The sequence below is a fragment of the Suillus paluster genome (genome assembly GCF_016628075.1).
Source record: "Suillus paluster strain FC165 chromosome Unknown EDB91scaffold_10, whole genome shotgun sequence".
Lineage (NCBI taxonomy): Eukaryota > Fungi > Basidiomycota > Agaricomycetes > Boletales > Suillaceae > Suillus > Suillus paluster.
The window spans coordinates 302,731-320,473 of NW_024537570.1; the positions used below are offsets into that span (position 1 = coordinate 302,731).

The window sequence follows — 17,743 nt, forward strand, 5'->3', positions numbered from 1 at the left end:
TTAATGCCAAGTCATGTATACGAGCTACTGAAGTACTGAGGTAATGCTGGTATTGCTTGTGTAGCGGAGTAATGGATTCGAGGGTTATAACTCTCAGAGACCCAATTAGGCACCAAGCTATATAAAGGTCAGATCTTATGTCACTCTTGTTAGATTCAGGGATGAAGGAGCAGGAGATAGTAGAGTGAGACAATACGAGCACAACTAGGCATTAGCATGGGTAAACCTGCGGGTGCACAGAGCTCTACCCGCACCCGTACCTGCAAAATACCTGTACCCATATACCCAAGGGTACCAACGGGTATGAGTCTTTCAATGGGTGCAGACAGGTTGCATGGGTATAGTATTTCTGGGGGTAAACCTGTGGGTGTCACATAGGTCAAGTCAATATAATGTCATCCCAGCCATCTTCAAGCTCAACTTCTTCTCCCTTGACATCTGGCAGCCTTGCCACTGGCATAACATCATTATCCTTGACCAATCCCAACAAGCTCCAGCAACCGAGGCAAAGGATCACACATGTGGTCTGAGCAGAAAGTTGTGAACAGACATGTGAAAGAAGTAAGCGGCCCCACGAGAAAACTCACTCAACATCGACTGACATTGCTAAAAATGCATGTTAGTTGCAATTGCATAAGATGCTGAGCAACAGATGTACCTCATCAGTAAAACCTCGACTTACTTAATCAGACTTTTTTGGACTTTTTGATGGTTTTCACATCTTTTCAAACTTTTTTTTCAATTGCTTTTCTTAATTCACTGCCTGGTCCCAGCTTGAGTATCAGGAATAGTTTATTATCATTATTCACGGCTGTTGCAATGGTTGGAGTTCACAACTTGTAAAGATTACCACTTCAGGAGAGTATTTGAAAATAAAAATTATCAGCACTCTGTGCCCCTTACTGGTAACAAATTTATGTTTTTATGTTTTTAAACATGTCTCTTAGGTTTATAAATCATATTGGAACACACAAGTTTGGATCAGGCAGTGAATTGAGAAAAACAACTGCAAAAAAGGCCACTCATTTTTGAAAAGAAGTAAAAACCATCAAAAAGTTCAAAAAAGTCTGATTAAGTAAATCAAGGTTTTACTGATGCTGGAATGGTCAAGAAGTCAAGTGCCATGCGAGAAAGATGAGGGGTTCCGAAAGCAAGACATAACCTTATCAGCTTCGACAAGCCATATGGCAAAGGTTGGGGTGCAATCTGGTAGTAGTAGGGATGCTGTCAAGGTAATAGGCTCCATAGCATGTCAATTTTGCCACTCATTGATCAAATTTTATGTGTACTTAAAGAGAACTGCAGCAAACCTTTGAAAGACAGGTATTGGATCAATTGTAATGGTGACTGCTGGACTCGTGAATACATATCATTGTTGTACATTGTAATACTAGCATTAACATCACACATTTTTGGTTAGAATAGAAAGGGTTGCATGAAATGGAAGGTCACACCTGACACAACCAAGATTGAAGAGCTGTGAAAGCTCAAGTTTGCTGTATCCAAAGGATTTGATGGCAATGATTTACAGATTGCACCAAGCATGACAAACAGCAACATTGATAAATATTTATGCACCCTCTTCCCTCAACTGTCTGATTTTCTTGAGAACCACAAGAGCTCAAACTTGAAAAGCGAAGATGGGTTTTACTGGTATTTGATTGTCAAAAGTGGCAAGAATATGGTTAAGAGCAGTCAGGAAGGACTTACAGGAAATGAAGTTTTGAAGACTCACCATCCTGCTGGTCAGAAGTGGACAGATCAATTCATTTATTTTGGTCAGTCCCAACAGACTCGAAAACTCACTGAGGTATGCTAAATATGTGTACCATCCAGGCATGATCCTTGAAGTGGACCCAGAATCTTTCAGCAATTCTATGAGCAAAGTTGAATCTTTAGTACTAGATGCTAGTGAGGACATAGATGGAAGCAATGATATGGACAGTGAGGTACTGCCCCTAAAGGGAAAAGGTTTCACACCTTAACATCTTCACATGTCCAAGCACTCACATTTTTTCTTAAGACTTACACACTGACTCTAATCCCAAAAAATGAACTTGATCATGCACCAAGCTTTTTAACACTTTCAAATCAGACTCAGATTCCTACTCAGATGTTAGCATGAGGGTCAACCAGTGGCAATACTCCTAGACATTGTAGAGCTTTCAAAGTGAGTACATTGGAGCTCCATACTGAGTATAAAATGAACCTTATTTTCCATCCAACCAGTTGCACACAGGATTGCACCTGGCTGAAGCATTTGTAAAGATACTAAAAAGACTTTAGAATAACAGACAAGGCAAGGCTTAGGTACCATGCTGGGCTCAAGAAGCGGAGGGGTCGGGGCTTGGCTTCAGCTCTTGCACTGCACCCTTAGCCGAGTACGTGCCCTGAACTTGGAGTGGGTCTGATGTTGTCCAACAGTAGGACAAGTGGTCCGCTTTGGTCCGCTTTGAGGGTCAGGAAGTAAATGCTACCAGTGGTGGGCCAACTAGGAGTGGAGCGGAGAAGGCAGAGGATAGTGTGGAAGGTGAATAGGAGCAAAGGGGGATTATTGTTAGAGGCAGAGAAGTAAGGGGGAAGACTTAGAGCATGGCTCTAAGTCAGAGCGGAAAGTCGGAGGTGACAACAAGATGAAACTTGTGTCTGGAGGAGGCAGGGTCTTACTGAGAACTCTCACAAGTAGAAACTGCAAGAGGACAAGTAATATTAAGACTGAGGAAAATATCTAAGTACAGGATATGGTATATACTTCTAAGTGTGAGGCAGTGATTAGGAGACTTATGTTGTAAAGCTATGTACCAAGGATATAGTTTATAAGTACTTACACAGGCAAAGACATAAGTCAGAGCAGATATCAATATGTACGTGTCAGATCAGTGATCGAGCAGTAAGAGGAGTTACCGGTGATCCAGAAGTAAGGGTCTATGTACTGAAGGAGAAAGTATATGTGTAAAAGGGGAAAGTGTTAGGTACTGTGCCGGCTCAGGAGGCAGAGAGGTCGGGGCTTGGCTTTAGCTCTTGCGCTGCGCCCTTAGCTGAGTACGTGCCCCGAATTTGGAGCAGGTCCAATGCTGTCTGACAATAGGATGAGTGGACCACTTAGGTCCACTTTGAGGGTTGGGAAGTAAGAGCTACTAGCGGCAGGCCGACTAGTAGCAGAGCAGAGAAGGTGGGGAGTGATGCGGAGGGTGGATAGGAGCAGAGGGAGTGTTTGGTAGGAGCGGGGAAGGCGGAGGATAATGCGGAGGATGGGAAAAGGGACAAGGGGAATATTGATAGGGGTGGAGAAATAAGGGGGACACTTAGAGCATGGCTCTAAGTCAGGAGCGGAGGGTCGGAGGTGACAACAAGTTGAGACTTGTGTCCAGAGGAGGCAAGGTCCTACTGAGAATTCTCACAAGAGGTAACTGTGAGAAGACAAGTAATATTAAGACTGAGGAAAATATCTAAGTACAGGATATGTTATATACTTCTATGTATGAGGCAGTGATCAGGATAACTATGTAGTAACGCTATGTACCAAGGATATAGTTTGTAAGTACTTTACACAGGTGAAGACATAAGTCGGAGCTGGATATCGATATGTACGTGTCGGATCAGTGATCGAGCGGTGTGGGGAACTGTCCCCACTGTAGGCCCATATCCCGTATATTTCCCATGCCTTCCCACCATTTTCCCGCACGTTCCGCCACCCATCCGCATCTTCCCCGACCCGTCTGCTATACGGAACCCAGCGGAACCCAGCGGAACAATCACGTACCACACGCATTATATTCCTTCAGCCTTCGGAACATCCTCCTCTGTCCTGTCCATGTCCTTCCATCCTCACTGGTGAGTACTAGCTACGTTCCCCGTGTCACTAACATGTTCCTATCTCATTTCCCATGTGTTACGGTACTTATACGGATCCTTCCACTACTCGGGACCGATTCCTTATCTCACAGCCTCACCCGGTTGTAGCATATTGCAATTCAGAACCCCTTCCTATATAGGTAGCAATAGATGGGATCTTAGTTTTTTACCTTCTGATAGACTCGACTCCACTTCCACTTACAGAGTACTTCCCAGTACTCCACTCACTGTTTAAAATATCTTCCCAAATCTATTCCTGATCACATTGCATCGTTCCCGCCCCCATGAGTTCCGCTCGAAACGCCCGACATCAGATCCGACGACTTGGAGCAAGTACCAGACACAAGCCTGGTCCGACTTTGCCCAATCATCCTCCTGCAGGCTCGTAGTTTCTTTTCCCTACATTTGTTCCCCATTAGTTCCGTTTGTTCCCCATTTGTCCTGTTTGCTCCGCGTTAGTTCCGTTAGTTCCCCATAGTTCCGCTCGTCGCGCGCTGAGTTCCGCTCGTCGGGAACCCTCCGCATCTTTGTGTTCCCAGTCCTAGTAAGGACCGGAACCCTTCGGGTCGCTAGACAGAGTCTAGTCTTTGTTTCCTCGCACTTATTTGAGGACTCGCTACCCAGTAGCAATCCCCTCGGGACGAGTATAAGCCTCGCACCCTTGTTAGACTTCTGATTCACACAGAGTCTATTTTCCTCACCCACAGCAGTAATAGGAATTACTGGTGATCCGGAAGTAAAGGTCTATGTACCAAAGGGGGAAGTATATATCTAAAAGGGGAAAGCGGATCCAGTTGAATGGAGGCGTTATGGAAGGGGACCGGTTGGGCGGTTGAGCAGAAATGTAGGGGTGGATGCGGTCGATGATTGGACGGAGCGGAGGAATAGATGGAGCAGAGGTTGTCAGAAAGCGGGGTGGATATTGATATCGGAGTGGTCGGATCAGGTATATGACAGAAAGATGTTCCAGTTGAATGGAGACATTCTAGAAGGTGACCGGTCGGGCAGTCGAGCAGAAGCGCAGGAGCGGATGCAGACTGATGATTGGATGGAGCAGAGGACAGATGGAGCAGATGTGGTCGGAAAGCGGGGGTGATGCAGAATCGGGCAGAGCGGATATTGATATCGGAGTGGTCGGATCAGGCATATGACAGCAAGTCAACTCTCATATATGTATCCAGAAATGTTGAACTCACATATTCGTAGATATTGAGCTGCTGACAATGCATCCAATAACAACACCATGACTGCAGAACTGGCAGATCTGGTGGCACATTTTGGTGGGGAATCTGCTTGGACATGCTGCTTTCTGCATGTAGTCAATCTCATTGCGAAATCATTGATTAAGGAGTTTGACTTACCCAAGAAGATGGCCTGACAAGTTCCTCACTGGTGCCGAAGAAGTAATTCAAGAACTTGCAACTGACATCGAATGGGAGGACCAGACGATGATAGCTGAGAATGGGGATGGTGACCCAAACTCTGATGAAGTTGATAATACAGAAGGGTGTGTTGATGAAACATCTGGATTGACAGTGCATGATCACCAAGAGCTACAAGCAAACATACAACTGATTAGATTACTCCTCGTCAAGGTTTGTACAAGCAAGCACATACCTCACTGCCACCTTCTGACCCTCAGTAAACAGCTCTGAAAACTCGCCTACAAGATCATCCATCCAATGACACTATTGCTGCCAGAATGGAAACAAACCTTGGCTGAATTGAAGCTCCCAGTAAGAATTATGCCACACAATGTCTCAACATGCTGGAATTCAACCTTCAATATGCTGCAATTTGCGGTCGAGTATCACCCTGCCACAGACACAATGACGGACAAACAATGATTGGGGCTGGGAGTCTTTGAGCTAAGTGATAAGGAATGGGTGCTCGTGAAACAACTGTGTGACGTGTTGAAGGTATGTTACATGTCACACCATTCAGCCACTTTGCTTCATCACAGCACTATGACAGATCTTAAAGCACACTACATTATATTTTTTGCATGGAACACCTAATCTTGCCATGGTGATCCCTGTGATGGATCACTTGGACACTGTGTTCACCAATGGAATCATCAACTCTCAAACACTTGACCCTGCCATTCGTGCAGCCCTCCGCCTTGCCAAGAAGACTTTGAACAGGTACTACTCTCTTACTGACATGTCAGAGACCTACCACATTGCAATGGGTACATACTATGCTCCCTTTTTGTTACATTATTAGCTTAGTGTATATTCTAGTCTTACATCCATGGCACAAACACGAATACTTCAAGGCTGCTGGGTGGGAAGAGGACTGGATCTTGATGGCATGCAAAATGGTATGCAATGAGTATGAGCGCTCATATGCATACCACTCTCAGACTGCAGCTCCTCAAAGGTTGGAAGAGAGTGTTGATGTGATGGCTCAGGTGCGTCCAACTGCTTTTGGTTTTGTTTTACCAAAATCATTTTTACTCTACTTGACAGCATCAGGATAATGATACTGCCAATATATTTGATTGCCTGCCCGCCCTCACAAAGCCTTCAAGCACACCTGCTACTGGTGAACTCAACACCTACCTCAACACAGACATTGAGAAAGTGGACGATGCTTCTCGCATGGTGGAAATGGCAGTGCTCAACCTACCCTCATCTTTCTCGCATGGCACTTGACTTCTTGACCATTCCAGGTATGTCTGTTGCTCGGCATCTCATGCAATTGCAACTAACATGCATTTTTAGCAATGTCAGTCAATGTTGAGTGAGTTATCTTGCGGGGCCACTTACTTCTTTCACATGTCTGTTCACAACTTTCTGCTCAGACCACATGTGTGATCCTTTGCCTCAGTTGCTGGAGCTTGTTGGGATTGGTCAAGGATAATGATGTTATGCCAGACATCAAGGGAGAAGAAGTTGAGCTTGAGGATGGCTGGGATGACATTATATTGACTTGACCTATGTATTTACCTGTGACACCCGCGGGTTTACCCCTGGAAATACTATACCCGCACAACCCATCTGCACCCATTGAAAGACCTGTACCCATTGGTACCCTTGGGTATATGGGTATGTGTCATATACCGGATCTGAGTACCCCCAGTACCACCTAAAAGCACCCCCACCCCTGGTCCGACCCCCTGTTTCCCCGTCCGCTCCATTCCTCCTTCCCTGACAATGCACGAAGTGCATCTCAGCAGGATTAGCCCTGCTACCTCCGCCCAACCCCGTTCCGCTTTTCTGACACTACCCCTATGTCCCCCGACCCCATACCCCTTCCATCCAACCCTATCTAGGGTTCCTGCTCCTCCGCCCCATCGGTCCAGCCCGATCCTACTCCTACTCCCTCCGCTTTTCCAACCCACAGGGGTCCTTCAGTTCCGCTTGTATTCCCCCACCCGACTATTAGTCCATCCGACCGCCTCACCGGTCCACTCCTAGACTAGGAACCACTCAACTGGTCCTATCCCCGTTTAGTATCATAGTTCCGCTTTTTGGATCACTGGTAATCCCTATACCCTAGCGATTCTGATCTGTCGCGTACATACTGTTCCCCGAGCCTTATTCTCATATGTCTCAGTCATCCTATTGTATTCCTGTACACTCAGCACATAGCCTTCTGCTATCCTATGCTCATCACTTAGAGTATATAAACATATGTACATTTGTCTATAGATACTCAGTCTGAATATTACCTTTTCTAAGCCCTGCTCTTCTGTTCTTTGACTTGGGCCTGATCCTAGTCAACTCCTGTTAGCCGGCCTAGGGGATTGACTCCCTAGGTCGGACACCCTCCGATCTTCCAATCCTCCGTTCCTCCGTTCCTCCGTTCCTCCGTTCCTCCGTTCCTCCGTTCCTCCGTTCCTCCGTTCCTCCGTTCCTCCGTTCCTCCGTTCCTCCGTTCCTCCGTTCCTCCGTTCCTCCGTTCCTCCGTTCCTCCGTTCCTCCGTTCCTCCGTTCCTCCGTTCCTCCGTTCCTCCGTTCCTCCGTTCCTCCGTTCCTCCGTTCCTCCGTTCCTCCGTTCCTCCGTTCCTCCGTTCCTCCGTTCCTCCGTTCCTCCGTTCCTCCGTTCCTCCGTTCCTCCGTTCCTCCGTTCCTCCGTTCCTCCGTTCCTCCGTCCTCCGTTCCTCCGTTCCTCCGTTCCTCCGTTCCTCCGTTCTCCGTTCTCCGTTCCTCCGTTCCTCCGTTCCTCCGTTCCTCCGTTCCTCCGTTCCTCCGTTCCCCCGACTTCCCGTGCGTCGGAACTAGACCCCACACTCTGCATCCATCCCCTCCGTTCCGCTCTGCTTCGGACTTCGTCCAAGCAGTTCCTTCCACTCCGCTTCTGCTGTTGGTTCCGACCGCAGTAGTCTCCTGCCTCCCTCCTGTTGGGCGGAACAACCCCCACCCAACTTTCACGCGCTCACCTAGTAGTCTGTCAGTCCTCCTTCAGAGGACCCCGTTCCGATGTCCTGTCGGAACCCATAGAATTCCTATTGGACTACATCCCGAAATTAGGGGCACGTACTTGGGTAAGGGGCGCAGCGTACGAGCTGAAGCCAAGCCCCTCAGACTCCACTTTACCCCTGAGCACGGTATTAACAGTATGGGTATTTTGTGGGTATGGGTGCAGGTAGAGTTCTGTGCACCTGTGGGTTTACCCATGCTAATGCCTAAGCACACCCAGTGTCATGATGCTGGACAAATACAATTATGAACCATATGACATTATCAACTTTGGTATTCCCAGTGAATTGCTGCCCTCCACATCCACTCCAGCACTGGTAGCTGCTAGTACTTCCTTATATTTCCACCTCAGTTTCTTCAACTCATGCACACAAGGGGCTTGGTTCCAGCCTTCCATGGGGTCTGCAGGCAATGTGCAACACCACACAATTCTCAACATCCCATTCAGGATTCAACTTGCTCATCAAACCAAAGCACAATCCCTGGGACAGGAAATAAAGCCATTGATCACTTTTGTTAATTTTCTCAGATTCAACTTCACTTGGACTCGTATCCATACAACCAGCTACTAATTGGACTCCCAGTATGGTACTTATTCTACCTTTGACACTACATTAAAATTTTATATGTCGTTACATGAAAAAGTTTGGAGTCTGTGCTCAATTTTTTCTGCATGCACGCACAAATTGTGTCCACATGCATGAAAACTGTGCATGTACATGATTTAATTATTGTCCATTTGGCCCACCATAGTTGCATCGTTTTTCATGGGCTAACCTGCAGCTCTTCTGGTTCGTGCACAGTGAACTTTTTGAGTATTTTTACTTACTTTACAATGTTATCAGAACCGATTTTTGATTTTCTCCTTTTGAGGTGTCAAACCGACCTTTTCTGGTACTGTAACTTGTGATAAAATGCGAAAATGCGAATTCGGTTCTGATAGCCATGAAATAAACATATATTCAATGATATTAACCAGTGAGAATGAGGTGTCAATATTCTTAGCTCAGTGCAAAACTCAAGGTTTTAGTCCTCCTTGCTAAACGATAAATGATTTTCATTGGCTAACTACGCTACTGATGTAACTCAGGCACCACATATAGTAAGTACCTCATCAGCTCATTGATAAGACATGCCAGAGAAATAATTATGAACATGGATGGAGATGTTGTAAGTGAGTAGGTAAATCAAATGAGCACTGAGCTTTTCCGACCGATGGATTCACAATTCGCCTATAATTTCCCCAGATCTGCGCTGCCAAATGAATGCTCGCAATATGCCACATGTGCACAATTTTGGTTCCCAATGCTGTTGAAACTTGGCACAACGGGTTGATTGCAGGTACAGTTCCAAGGTAATATTGTGATGCGTGCACTAGCAACACAGCGTCATTGACGAACAGGCGTCGTACAGAGCGCAGATACAATTCCGTTGTTGCTAGAGATGTTTTTGCTTCATGAAGAAGCACGGAGGTTGCATCAAACACTTCCTGTGACATCCTATTGCGCGTTTCCATGAAATGATGACACTCGACAAACAAATGGTGTGGAGTCTCCAAGCACTTGTGTTAGATACCGTGCCGACTCAGGAAGCGGAGGAGTCGGGGCTTGGCTTCAGCTCTTGTGCTGCGCCCTTAGCCTGAGTACATGCCCCGAATTTGAAGCGGGTCTGACGTTGTCCGACGGTAGGACGAGTGGACCGCTTTGGTCCGCTTTGAGGGTCGGGGAGTAAGAGCTACTAGCAGTGGGCCGACTAGGAGCGGAGCAGAGAAGGCAGGGAGTGATGTGGAGAGTGGATAGGAGCAGGGGGACTGTTGGTAGGGGTGGGGAAGGCGGAGGATAATGCAGAGGGGCGAAGGAGGATATTTGATAGGGGCGGGGTAATAAGGGAAATACTTAGAGCACGGCTCTAAGTCAGAGCGGAGGGTTGGAGGGTTGGAGGTGACAACAAGTTGAGACTTGTGTCCAGAGGAGGCAAGGCTCTACTGAGAATTCTCACAGGATGTAACTGCGAGAAGACAAGTAATATTAAGACTGAGGAAAATATCTAAGTACAGGATATGTTATATACTTCTATGTATGAGGCAGTGATCAGGATAACTATGTAGTAAAGCTATGTACCAAGGATATAGTTTGTAAGTATTTTACATAGGCGAAGACATAAGTCGGAGTGGATATCAATATGTATGTGTCGGATCAGTGATCGAGTGGTAATAGGAATTACCAGTCATCCGGAAGTAAGGGTCTATGTACTAAAGGGGGAAGTATATATCTGAAAGGGGAAAGAGGTCCAGTTGAATGGAGAGGTTTATGGAAGGGGACTGGTTGAGCGGTTGAGCGGAAGCATAGGGGCGGAATGCGGACTTGTGGTTGGACAGAGCAGAGGATGGATGGAGTGGAGGTGGTCGGAAAGCGGAGCAGATATCAATATTGGAGCGGTCGGATCAGGTATATGACAACTTGCATCCAAATCGGCACCATGGAGAGGCACTGCGCAAACGAGCGAAACACACACTTGCAGTGTCTAATTGTCTTGGCCTTGCGTAGAGTTGTACCAACACCGAGAAAGCATATGGTGTGCGCACATATGGGTGTTGTGGTGGAGCATGCGAGTCATAAAGAGGCAGCGCGAGGGTACTGTGAGGCGTAAAGGTTGGATCAGCAGTGGCGCTGCGCGAGAGTATGTAAGTAAGGAAAGAAGATATAGGAGACTCAACAAATTTTGAAGTCAAAGAATACAGCGAGAAAGTATCAAGTGCAAAGGTAGCAGACAGCACAGGATAAGGGCAAATTAACTAAGAGTGAGAGTCGTGAGCAAGCACATCGACAATTGCATTAGCTTGCACAGGAAGAGAGTATGAGGTTGTATGAGCCTTGATGTGTGATAGAGTGGGAGGATTGGGAGAGAATGATATAATTGAAGACAACCAACAATAGAGTGAATGTGCAGGTAATGTGGACCAGGAGTGGGGTAGAAGGGGGGAGACGAGACTTGAGTTGATGATGCGTACAGCATTGAGATGATCACTATGAATTTCGGAGTTCAGCACGCCTGAACAAGCCAACAAGGCAGATACGATAAGACCATATAATTCCCTGTGAAGAATGGTGGCTCCATTAGCGTAGTTATCCATAGATCCGACGAGGAAGCCTGATGCAGCAGTTACCTGCGAATGTTACAGAACGCACGCCGTCGAAGTTCACGTAGGCTGGCACCATGGAGCCATTGCATGCGATAAGGGAATCTGGCAGGAGCTGATGTGGGAGATGAGGGGAAACATGTACAGCACCAAGTAGGGCTAATTCAGCATAATGCTGCCTAACAGTGTGTGGAATAACAAGCGAGGCCCAGTCAGGCAAAGGTATGGCACTTGGTTGAATGCCAAGATAGATGTTGGACAGGGCACTCGGAGTGAGAGATTGTAACCATCCGCCAAGCGTGCAAATTGTCGCAGGAGAAAGTCGAAGGCTAAGACGAGAAAGGTCTGTGGGCTGAGCAACAAGAAGGTCACCAAGCCGTGAGTACCCTTCGGTCTCAAGAATTGAAATGACATAGGGGGAGAGTGGCAAGGAAGAGGATGGACATGCACGCGACAAATGGCATAGAGCAACATCGCCAAGCAGGAATGACTCATCCATAGTTGGTACACTGAGCTCAGATTGTTGCAATACCTCATGTGCAACAATCTAAGTCATCGGCAAAGCATGTTTTCAGCCATATGAAACTACAATGGAGAGAAGGTCCATCCAAAGGGTACATGCAATGGTTCAGGCTACACATCCAGTTGGACAATGTGATCGCCGCCATGGTACGGAAGGCCAGGATGTGGTGATTAAGGTCGTGTAACATACCCTGAAGTGCAAGTGTGTCATTTAAGCGAGAGATGGATGGAAAACCCATGCCGAAAAGGTCTATGGGCAAGGAGAGGAGTGTTGAGTTCAAATGGAATGGGAAGCGGTAGTAGTCATGCACATGTCATGCAATCATATGATCGAGTTGCTGTGCTTGCGTTCTTGTGACTGGCTGAAAGGCAAGAAGGGGGCAAATATGAGACACGAGGCACTGCGATATAATCCAATGCAAAACAGTGAGTGGTAACTGGCAATGAAGACGAGGGAAAGTGAAAGAAACAATGATATCACGAATCTTTGCAAATTGTGCAAGGGGATCATTGACAGAGACACACAAAAATTCCATGTGAGAAGGAATCACACGAACCTCACGCATACACACTGTTGGTGAAGTTGGGTCAGCAGGTGCCACTGAGGGCAGTGACAAAGACATGGGAGGATGAGGGACATTGAGAACAAACACCACAGATTTGTCCCAATTTGTGAGCCATCCATAAGCAGCTTGAAAACGCTCCATCGCCAAACACGATCGTTCAAGGGATGGCAGGCTTCCCGCCACAAGCAAGGAATCATTGGTTGCCTCGCACATTGCAAGCACGAGCGACAGACAGTCTGCTGGGATGTGCTCCCTATGATCCATATGCTGGATGGAGGAGATAATGACGCCATCTTGATGTGTGAGGAAGAGATCGTGAAGCCAATGGTTGCCAAGACTGGTTGCAAGTGTTGACTTGAGGGGGGAAATTGGGCCACCTTGCCTTGTCACACCCGTGATAGTCAAGGGTTCCATCAGTCCATATGCGGTATGCACACAGTATGGGACCTCCAACTGTGCTGATGAGTCAAAATCGACAATGGAATGGGGAAGACCATAAGCGGAGATGGCATCATAGAATCCTTGAGGTTCCAGTTTGTCAAAGCCTTTCTGTTGGTCTCTGTGAATGAGGTACAACAATTTGTGATGGCGATGAGCTGGGACTATAGTTGTGTGCTTGGATCTGTGTGATTGATTGATTGTGTGTTGTAGCTAGTCTCTTGTACGTGTATATGCTGTCTTACTAAGCTATGGAGACTTCCGCTAGCTTAAGTCTCTGGACTGCTATCTTGGGACCCCTGGTCCATGCACCCCCCTAAAAACGACCGGCGCCGCCCTCAACACCACTCTCGTCTATCTTCTCCTTTGTTTTCTCTATCTCTCTCTATCTTCTTTGTTGTTGTCTTTGTTGTCTTCTTTGTTGTCTTCTCCGTTGTCTTCTTCGACCTGTCTTGTTTCTTCTTCATCTGCGCTTCCTTTGTCTCTGATGTTTTCTTCGTTCTCCTTGTTGATTCTATCTTCTTTTAACTTCTTTTTGTGCGCTTCTTGATTCTTTGCTAGTTCTGTGCCTTGTCGCGGTGTGAACGCTCTCAATCTCCTGGCACTGAAGTCTCCTGGCAGTTGACTTCCTTCGAGACTTTCCAACGTGTATGAATTTAGTGCTTTTGCTCGCACTCTTCGCGGGATGGATCATTTTGGTATGAGTTTTCGCTCCGTTTTGAATGTATAATCTAGATCATTACGGTAGACTTGAACCAGTTGACCGATTTTGAATGTTACTTCACCTGGTGCCCGTTGTAGTACTCTTTTGTCGAATCTTGCTTTCCACTTGATGGCGTGTCGCACAATTTCGTCGTATCCGTCTAGTCTTTGCTGTTTGACATATGCTATTTGCGCTAGCGCTTCTGAGGTACGCAATGTTGATGTGCTTTCCTCTAGCATCGTTTGTGGCGTGTTGATGACGAGTCCCAGTAACAGTTCCTTCGGAGAAAATTTCAGCGCTGGCAGTAAACAATAATTAAGGGCGTGGACCGCATCATTGATGCGGTCTGGCCATGACTTAGACAGTTTATCCCATGTGATCTCTTGCTGCTGGTCTTCTCCTATCTCCGGCGCGCACAATCTCTTTAGTACATGTAGCAATAATTTGTTCATACCTTCTACTAACCCATTGACCCATGGTGAGTATGCTGCTACCGTGTGAAGTTTGCATTTTCTTGATTCGCAGAATGCTCGTACGGCGTCATTATTAAAATGTTTGCCTCCGTCTGCCATGAACATCTCTGATGTAGTAAACGCATTGAAAATGCTGGTTAGGCTGTCGATTGTGGTCTTTGCGCTGCCCGCTGACTTGTATTTGAAGACCCATGTATGCTGCGAGAATGTATCAAGATATACTCCGAGTGTACTGTATCCGTTTTTTCCTTTGGGCAAGGATAAGTAATCTCCTACTAGAAGTTCGAATGGGTGTCTCCTAGTTATGGGTTCAAATAGTGAGTGTATGTGCGTTGGGCCAAAATTTTTGCACTTAGCGCAATCTCTGATAGCTTCTAAAATTGATGCATCGAGTTTGGGGCTCCATATTTGATCGAGGAGTGCGATTTTGATCGCGTCCCTTCCCCAATGGCCTCCTTCTACGTGCGTTTTTGCTGCTAGTACTCTCGCTTCCTCTCTCGATATACACTCGATCCTCACTCTGGCTCTTGTTGTCGTTCCTCCATGTATTTTCCAAAGTTTTTCTTCTTCTATGATGTATTGCGATGCTCTGTGTCGTGCTTTCTTTTTCTCTCGTATGTCCTTGCTCTGATCTAGGTTGTATATCGCGTCTACCACTTCTAGAAAGACTGGTTCTTCTTTGAATCGTTTGCGGAGGTTTTTGATTTCTGCGCTGATTAGCTCTACACGCATGATATCATTGACTAACCCTGTTCTCGCTTCCCAGTCTTCCTGTACTGTCCACTCGCTCCCATCTCCTCTAATTGCTTGCGTGTTTTCCCATTTTCTGCTAAGGCCGTCAGCCACTACATTCAACTTACCTGGTATGTGTCTGATATCCACAATGTGGTATGCTAAAATCCCCTCTCTCCATCTAGCATGCGCTATGTTCACGTTTGGATTGAGCAACATGTCCTTCATTGTGCTACAATCCTTTTTGATTTCGATGGGAAATCCCCAAATGATGCTTGAAAATTTATCTAATCCGAATTTTAACGCTGCAAATTCTAACAGGTAGGATTTGTACTTCCTTTCTGTTGGTGATGTTCATTTTGACACGAAGCCTGGTGGATGCATTCATTCTATCCATTTTCCCACTGGTGTTTGTGTCCTTACTCTTTGCGATAGTACTGCTGCAAAACCTTCTAGGCACCTGTCTGATGTTACGACGAAGTGTGAGCCGTCATATCTTGGCACTTGTAATACTGGTCTTGATGTAATGGCTGTTTTGAGGTCTAAAGATGTGTTAGTGTGTTCCTGCTTCCAGATGGTACTTAGCTTAAAGCCGCTCATAGCTCGTCGGTATGTTCCTTTCGACATGGAGCTGTCTAACGGCACTTTGAGGAGTAAATTACGCAGCGGTCCTTCTCATTTCGCATATGCGCTTATTAGAGTGCAGTAAAATCCTGTAAGGCCTAAAAACAATGCTAGATTTTGTGCGTCTTGCGGTTGTGCCCAATCTACAATGGCTGTAAGCTTTGTTAGATCTGGTTTTACTCCGTCTCTCCCTATTGTCCCTCCTGCAAATTCGGTTTCCGCCATGCATAATTTGGTCTTGCTTGGTGCTATTGAGAATTGGCATTCTCGAAAGCACTTGAATAATACCATCAGCTTATCTATCATTTCTCTAAATGTACTTGCCGCACAACCTCCGTCATCCATGAACAGTTCCATGAAGTGCATAACCAGCAAATCGTGTAATCTTGTTGCTAACGCTTCACAGAACGCCGTTGGGGCTCCTGTGATTCCCATCGGCATTCTTCGGTACCAGAAATATCCGCGTCCTTCAATATAGAATGCTAGGTATGGACACCACTTTTCTGGTACTTCTATCACATAATATCCTGCTGCGAAGTCAAATATTGAAATGAAGTGGTGACCACTCAACCTTTGTTGTTTTGCTAGAATGTCTCCCTGCGGCATTGGCGCTACTTCCGTTACTTTGTTGAGCTGTGCAAAGTTCTGGCAGACTCTCCATTTCTTCAGGTTCTTCTCTGCTGCTTTGTCTGTTGTTGGCTGTGGTACTTCTCTAGGAGGTAATTCGAATGCTGGTTGTAGTCCCACTGTTCTATGCTGGTCATTAACTCGTTGCTTGAGTTCGTCCCATGATAAACCTCCTGCTTCGTGCGCTCTTTGGGCTATAACCATTGTGGCTGTGCATTTGATGAGTTCTGGTGGCGCTCTCTCTATTACTCCTGCCGCTAGCATTTCATTCACTCTTTCATTGTAGAATTGCGATTGTTCTGGTGTCAATGGGCGTTGGTGTATCCGCAAATTGAAGACTGCATTGTCCGGGATGTTTAGGTTCAGCTCTGCTCCTGGTATCGGGATTACTTCTTTCAACGCTAATGCGAAGTTGTCCGCGTTCTCTTTTACCAGTTGTTCTAGCTCCTCTCGCTCTTCTTTTGTTAAGTTGTCTCCAAAGGTTATCTGTCTTAAGATCTCTTTGACTCTTGCTGGATTGAAGGGATCTGTTTGACGGGTGTGTAATGTCGCGTTCCCTTTGCTCAGTCCTAACTCTGGGAGTTCTTCTAGAATTATGTCTTCTTCTTCTTGTTCTAATATCACGTCGACGTTCGTTGAATGTTCTATGATTGTCGGTGCATCAATTTTTTGTTTTCTTTCTGATATTGAATTCTGTTTGACTTCCCTCATGGGGAGCTTTTCGCTCCCCCCTGACGTTTCTTGCTTTGCTTTTTGCTTCTGCTCTCTCTTCTCTACTCTCCGCATTGTCGGCCTCCATTGTCCCATCAGTATACTTGACGGGCTTGTCATCTTCGATGGTATTTCTTCTCGTTGTTGTTTCTCGTCTAGCGCTAAATTGATTGTACCCTCTTGTTGTGTCATTCAGTGGTCTTCGACTTGGTTGTTTAGTTTCGCTCTGTGGACCCCGTTCGAAATTTTGATTTCGTCCGTCTTGTAGTCGTGAACTGCTGTGAATGCTTGAAGTGCTGGTTTTCCGAACAAAAAGCCCCAACTTCCTCCACTGTCGAAAACTTCGAATGTTCCTTCTGCTATAACTCCTTCGATCTTGATGTTTCCCATCCATTTCGCAATTGATTTGATGATATTCCCATCTGCCATTCGTAATAGTTTGTCTGATTGACCGTAGTTGTGTAGTCGGTGCTTAATCTTTTGGAATATCGATGTGCACATGACGCTAACCATTGCTCCATTGTCAAATAGTGCCCTAATCCTGATTATTTCTCCCTTGGGCCCTTCTAATTCGATCCGGTGTATAAATGGGACTGCTTCTCCGTTCTCCAGCTGTGTTTTTGTTACTTGTGGGTGTCCGACTGAGTAGAGGTCAATGATCTCGATTGTGTTGTGAGAATTGGTGATACATGTGACATCCTTAGCTACGGCTTCAGCATAGAGTTCGGGGCTAACAATCCTGTTCTTTTCCTCGCATCTCGCCTCTGCACATGCGAGGACTTCAACTCTGCCCTGTGTATTCTTGAGACTTCGGGTTGATGTATTGTTTTGATTTACGTCGACCCGTCCACTTTTCCCTGTTCTTCTGAAACTTCCTCGATCCATGCTGATGTCGTCTCGTGGTTTCCGTTGATGACTAGAAATAT

At 46.2% G+C, this 17,743-nt stretch overlaps 2 protein-coding genes across 2 annotated transcripts; both read left to right on the forward strand.

Moving 5' to 3' along the window:
• Nucleotides 1-1,543: 1,543 nt before the first annotated feature.
• EDB91DRAFT_1079529 (uncharacterized protein) lies at nucleotides 1,544-1,985 on the forward strand (the record flags this gene model as incomplete). The annotated part of the gene is made up of 2 exons (XM_041315140.1): nucleotides 1,544-1,778; nucleotides 1,837-1,985. 2 exons carry the CDS (start codon nucleotides 1,544-1,546, stop codon nucleotides 1,983-1,985), a joined length of 384 nt encoding a protein of 127 aa, XP_041180362.1.
• A 3,089-nt stretch (nucleotides 1,986-5,074) lies between these two features.
• On the forward strand, nucleotides 5,075-5,233 carry EDB91DRAFT_1048098 (uncharacterized protein; the record flags this gene model as incomplete). Its single annotated transcript, XM_041313366.1, has 1 exon — nucleotides 5,075-5,233. A coding segment is annotated over one exon (159 nt), but the record flags the coding sequence as incomplete, so codon positions are not given.
• Nucleotides 5,234-17,743: the final 12,510 nt, after the last annotated feature.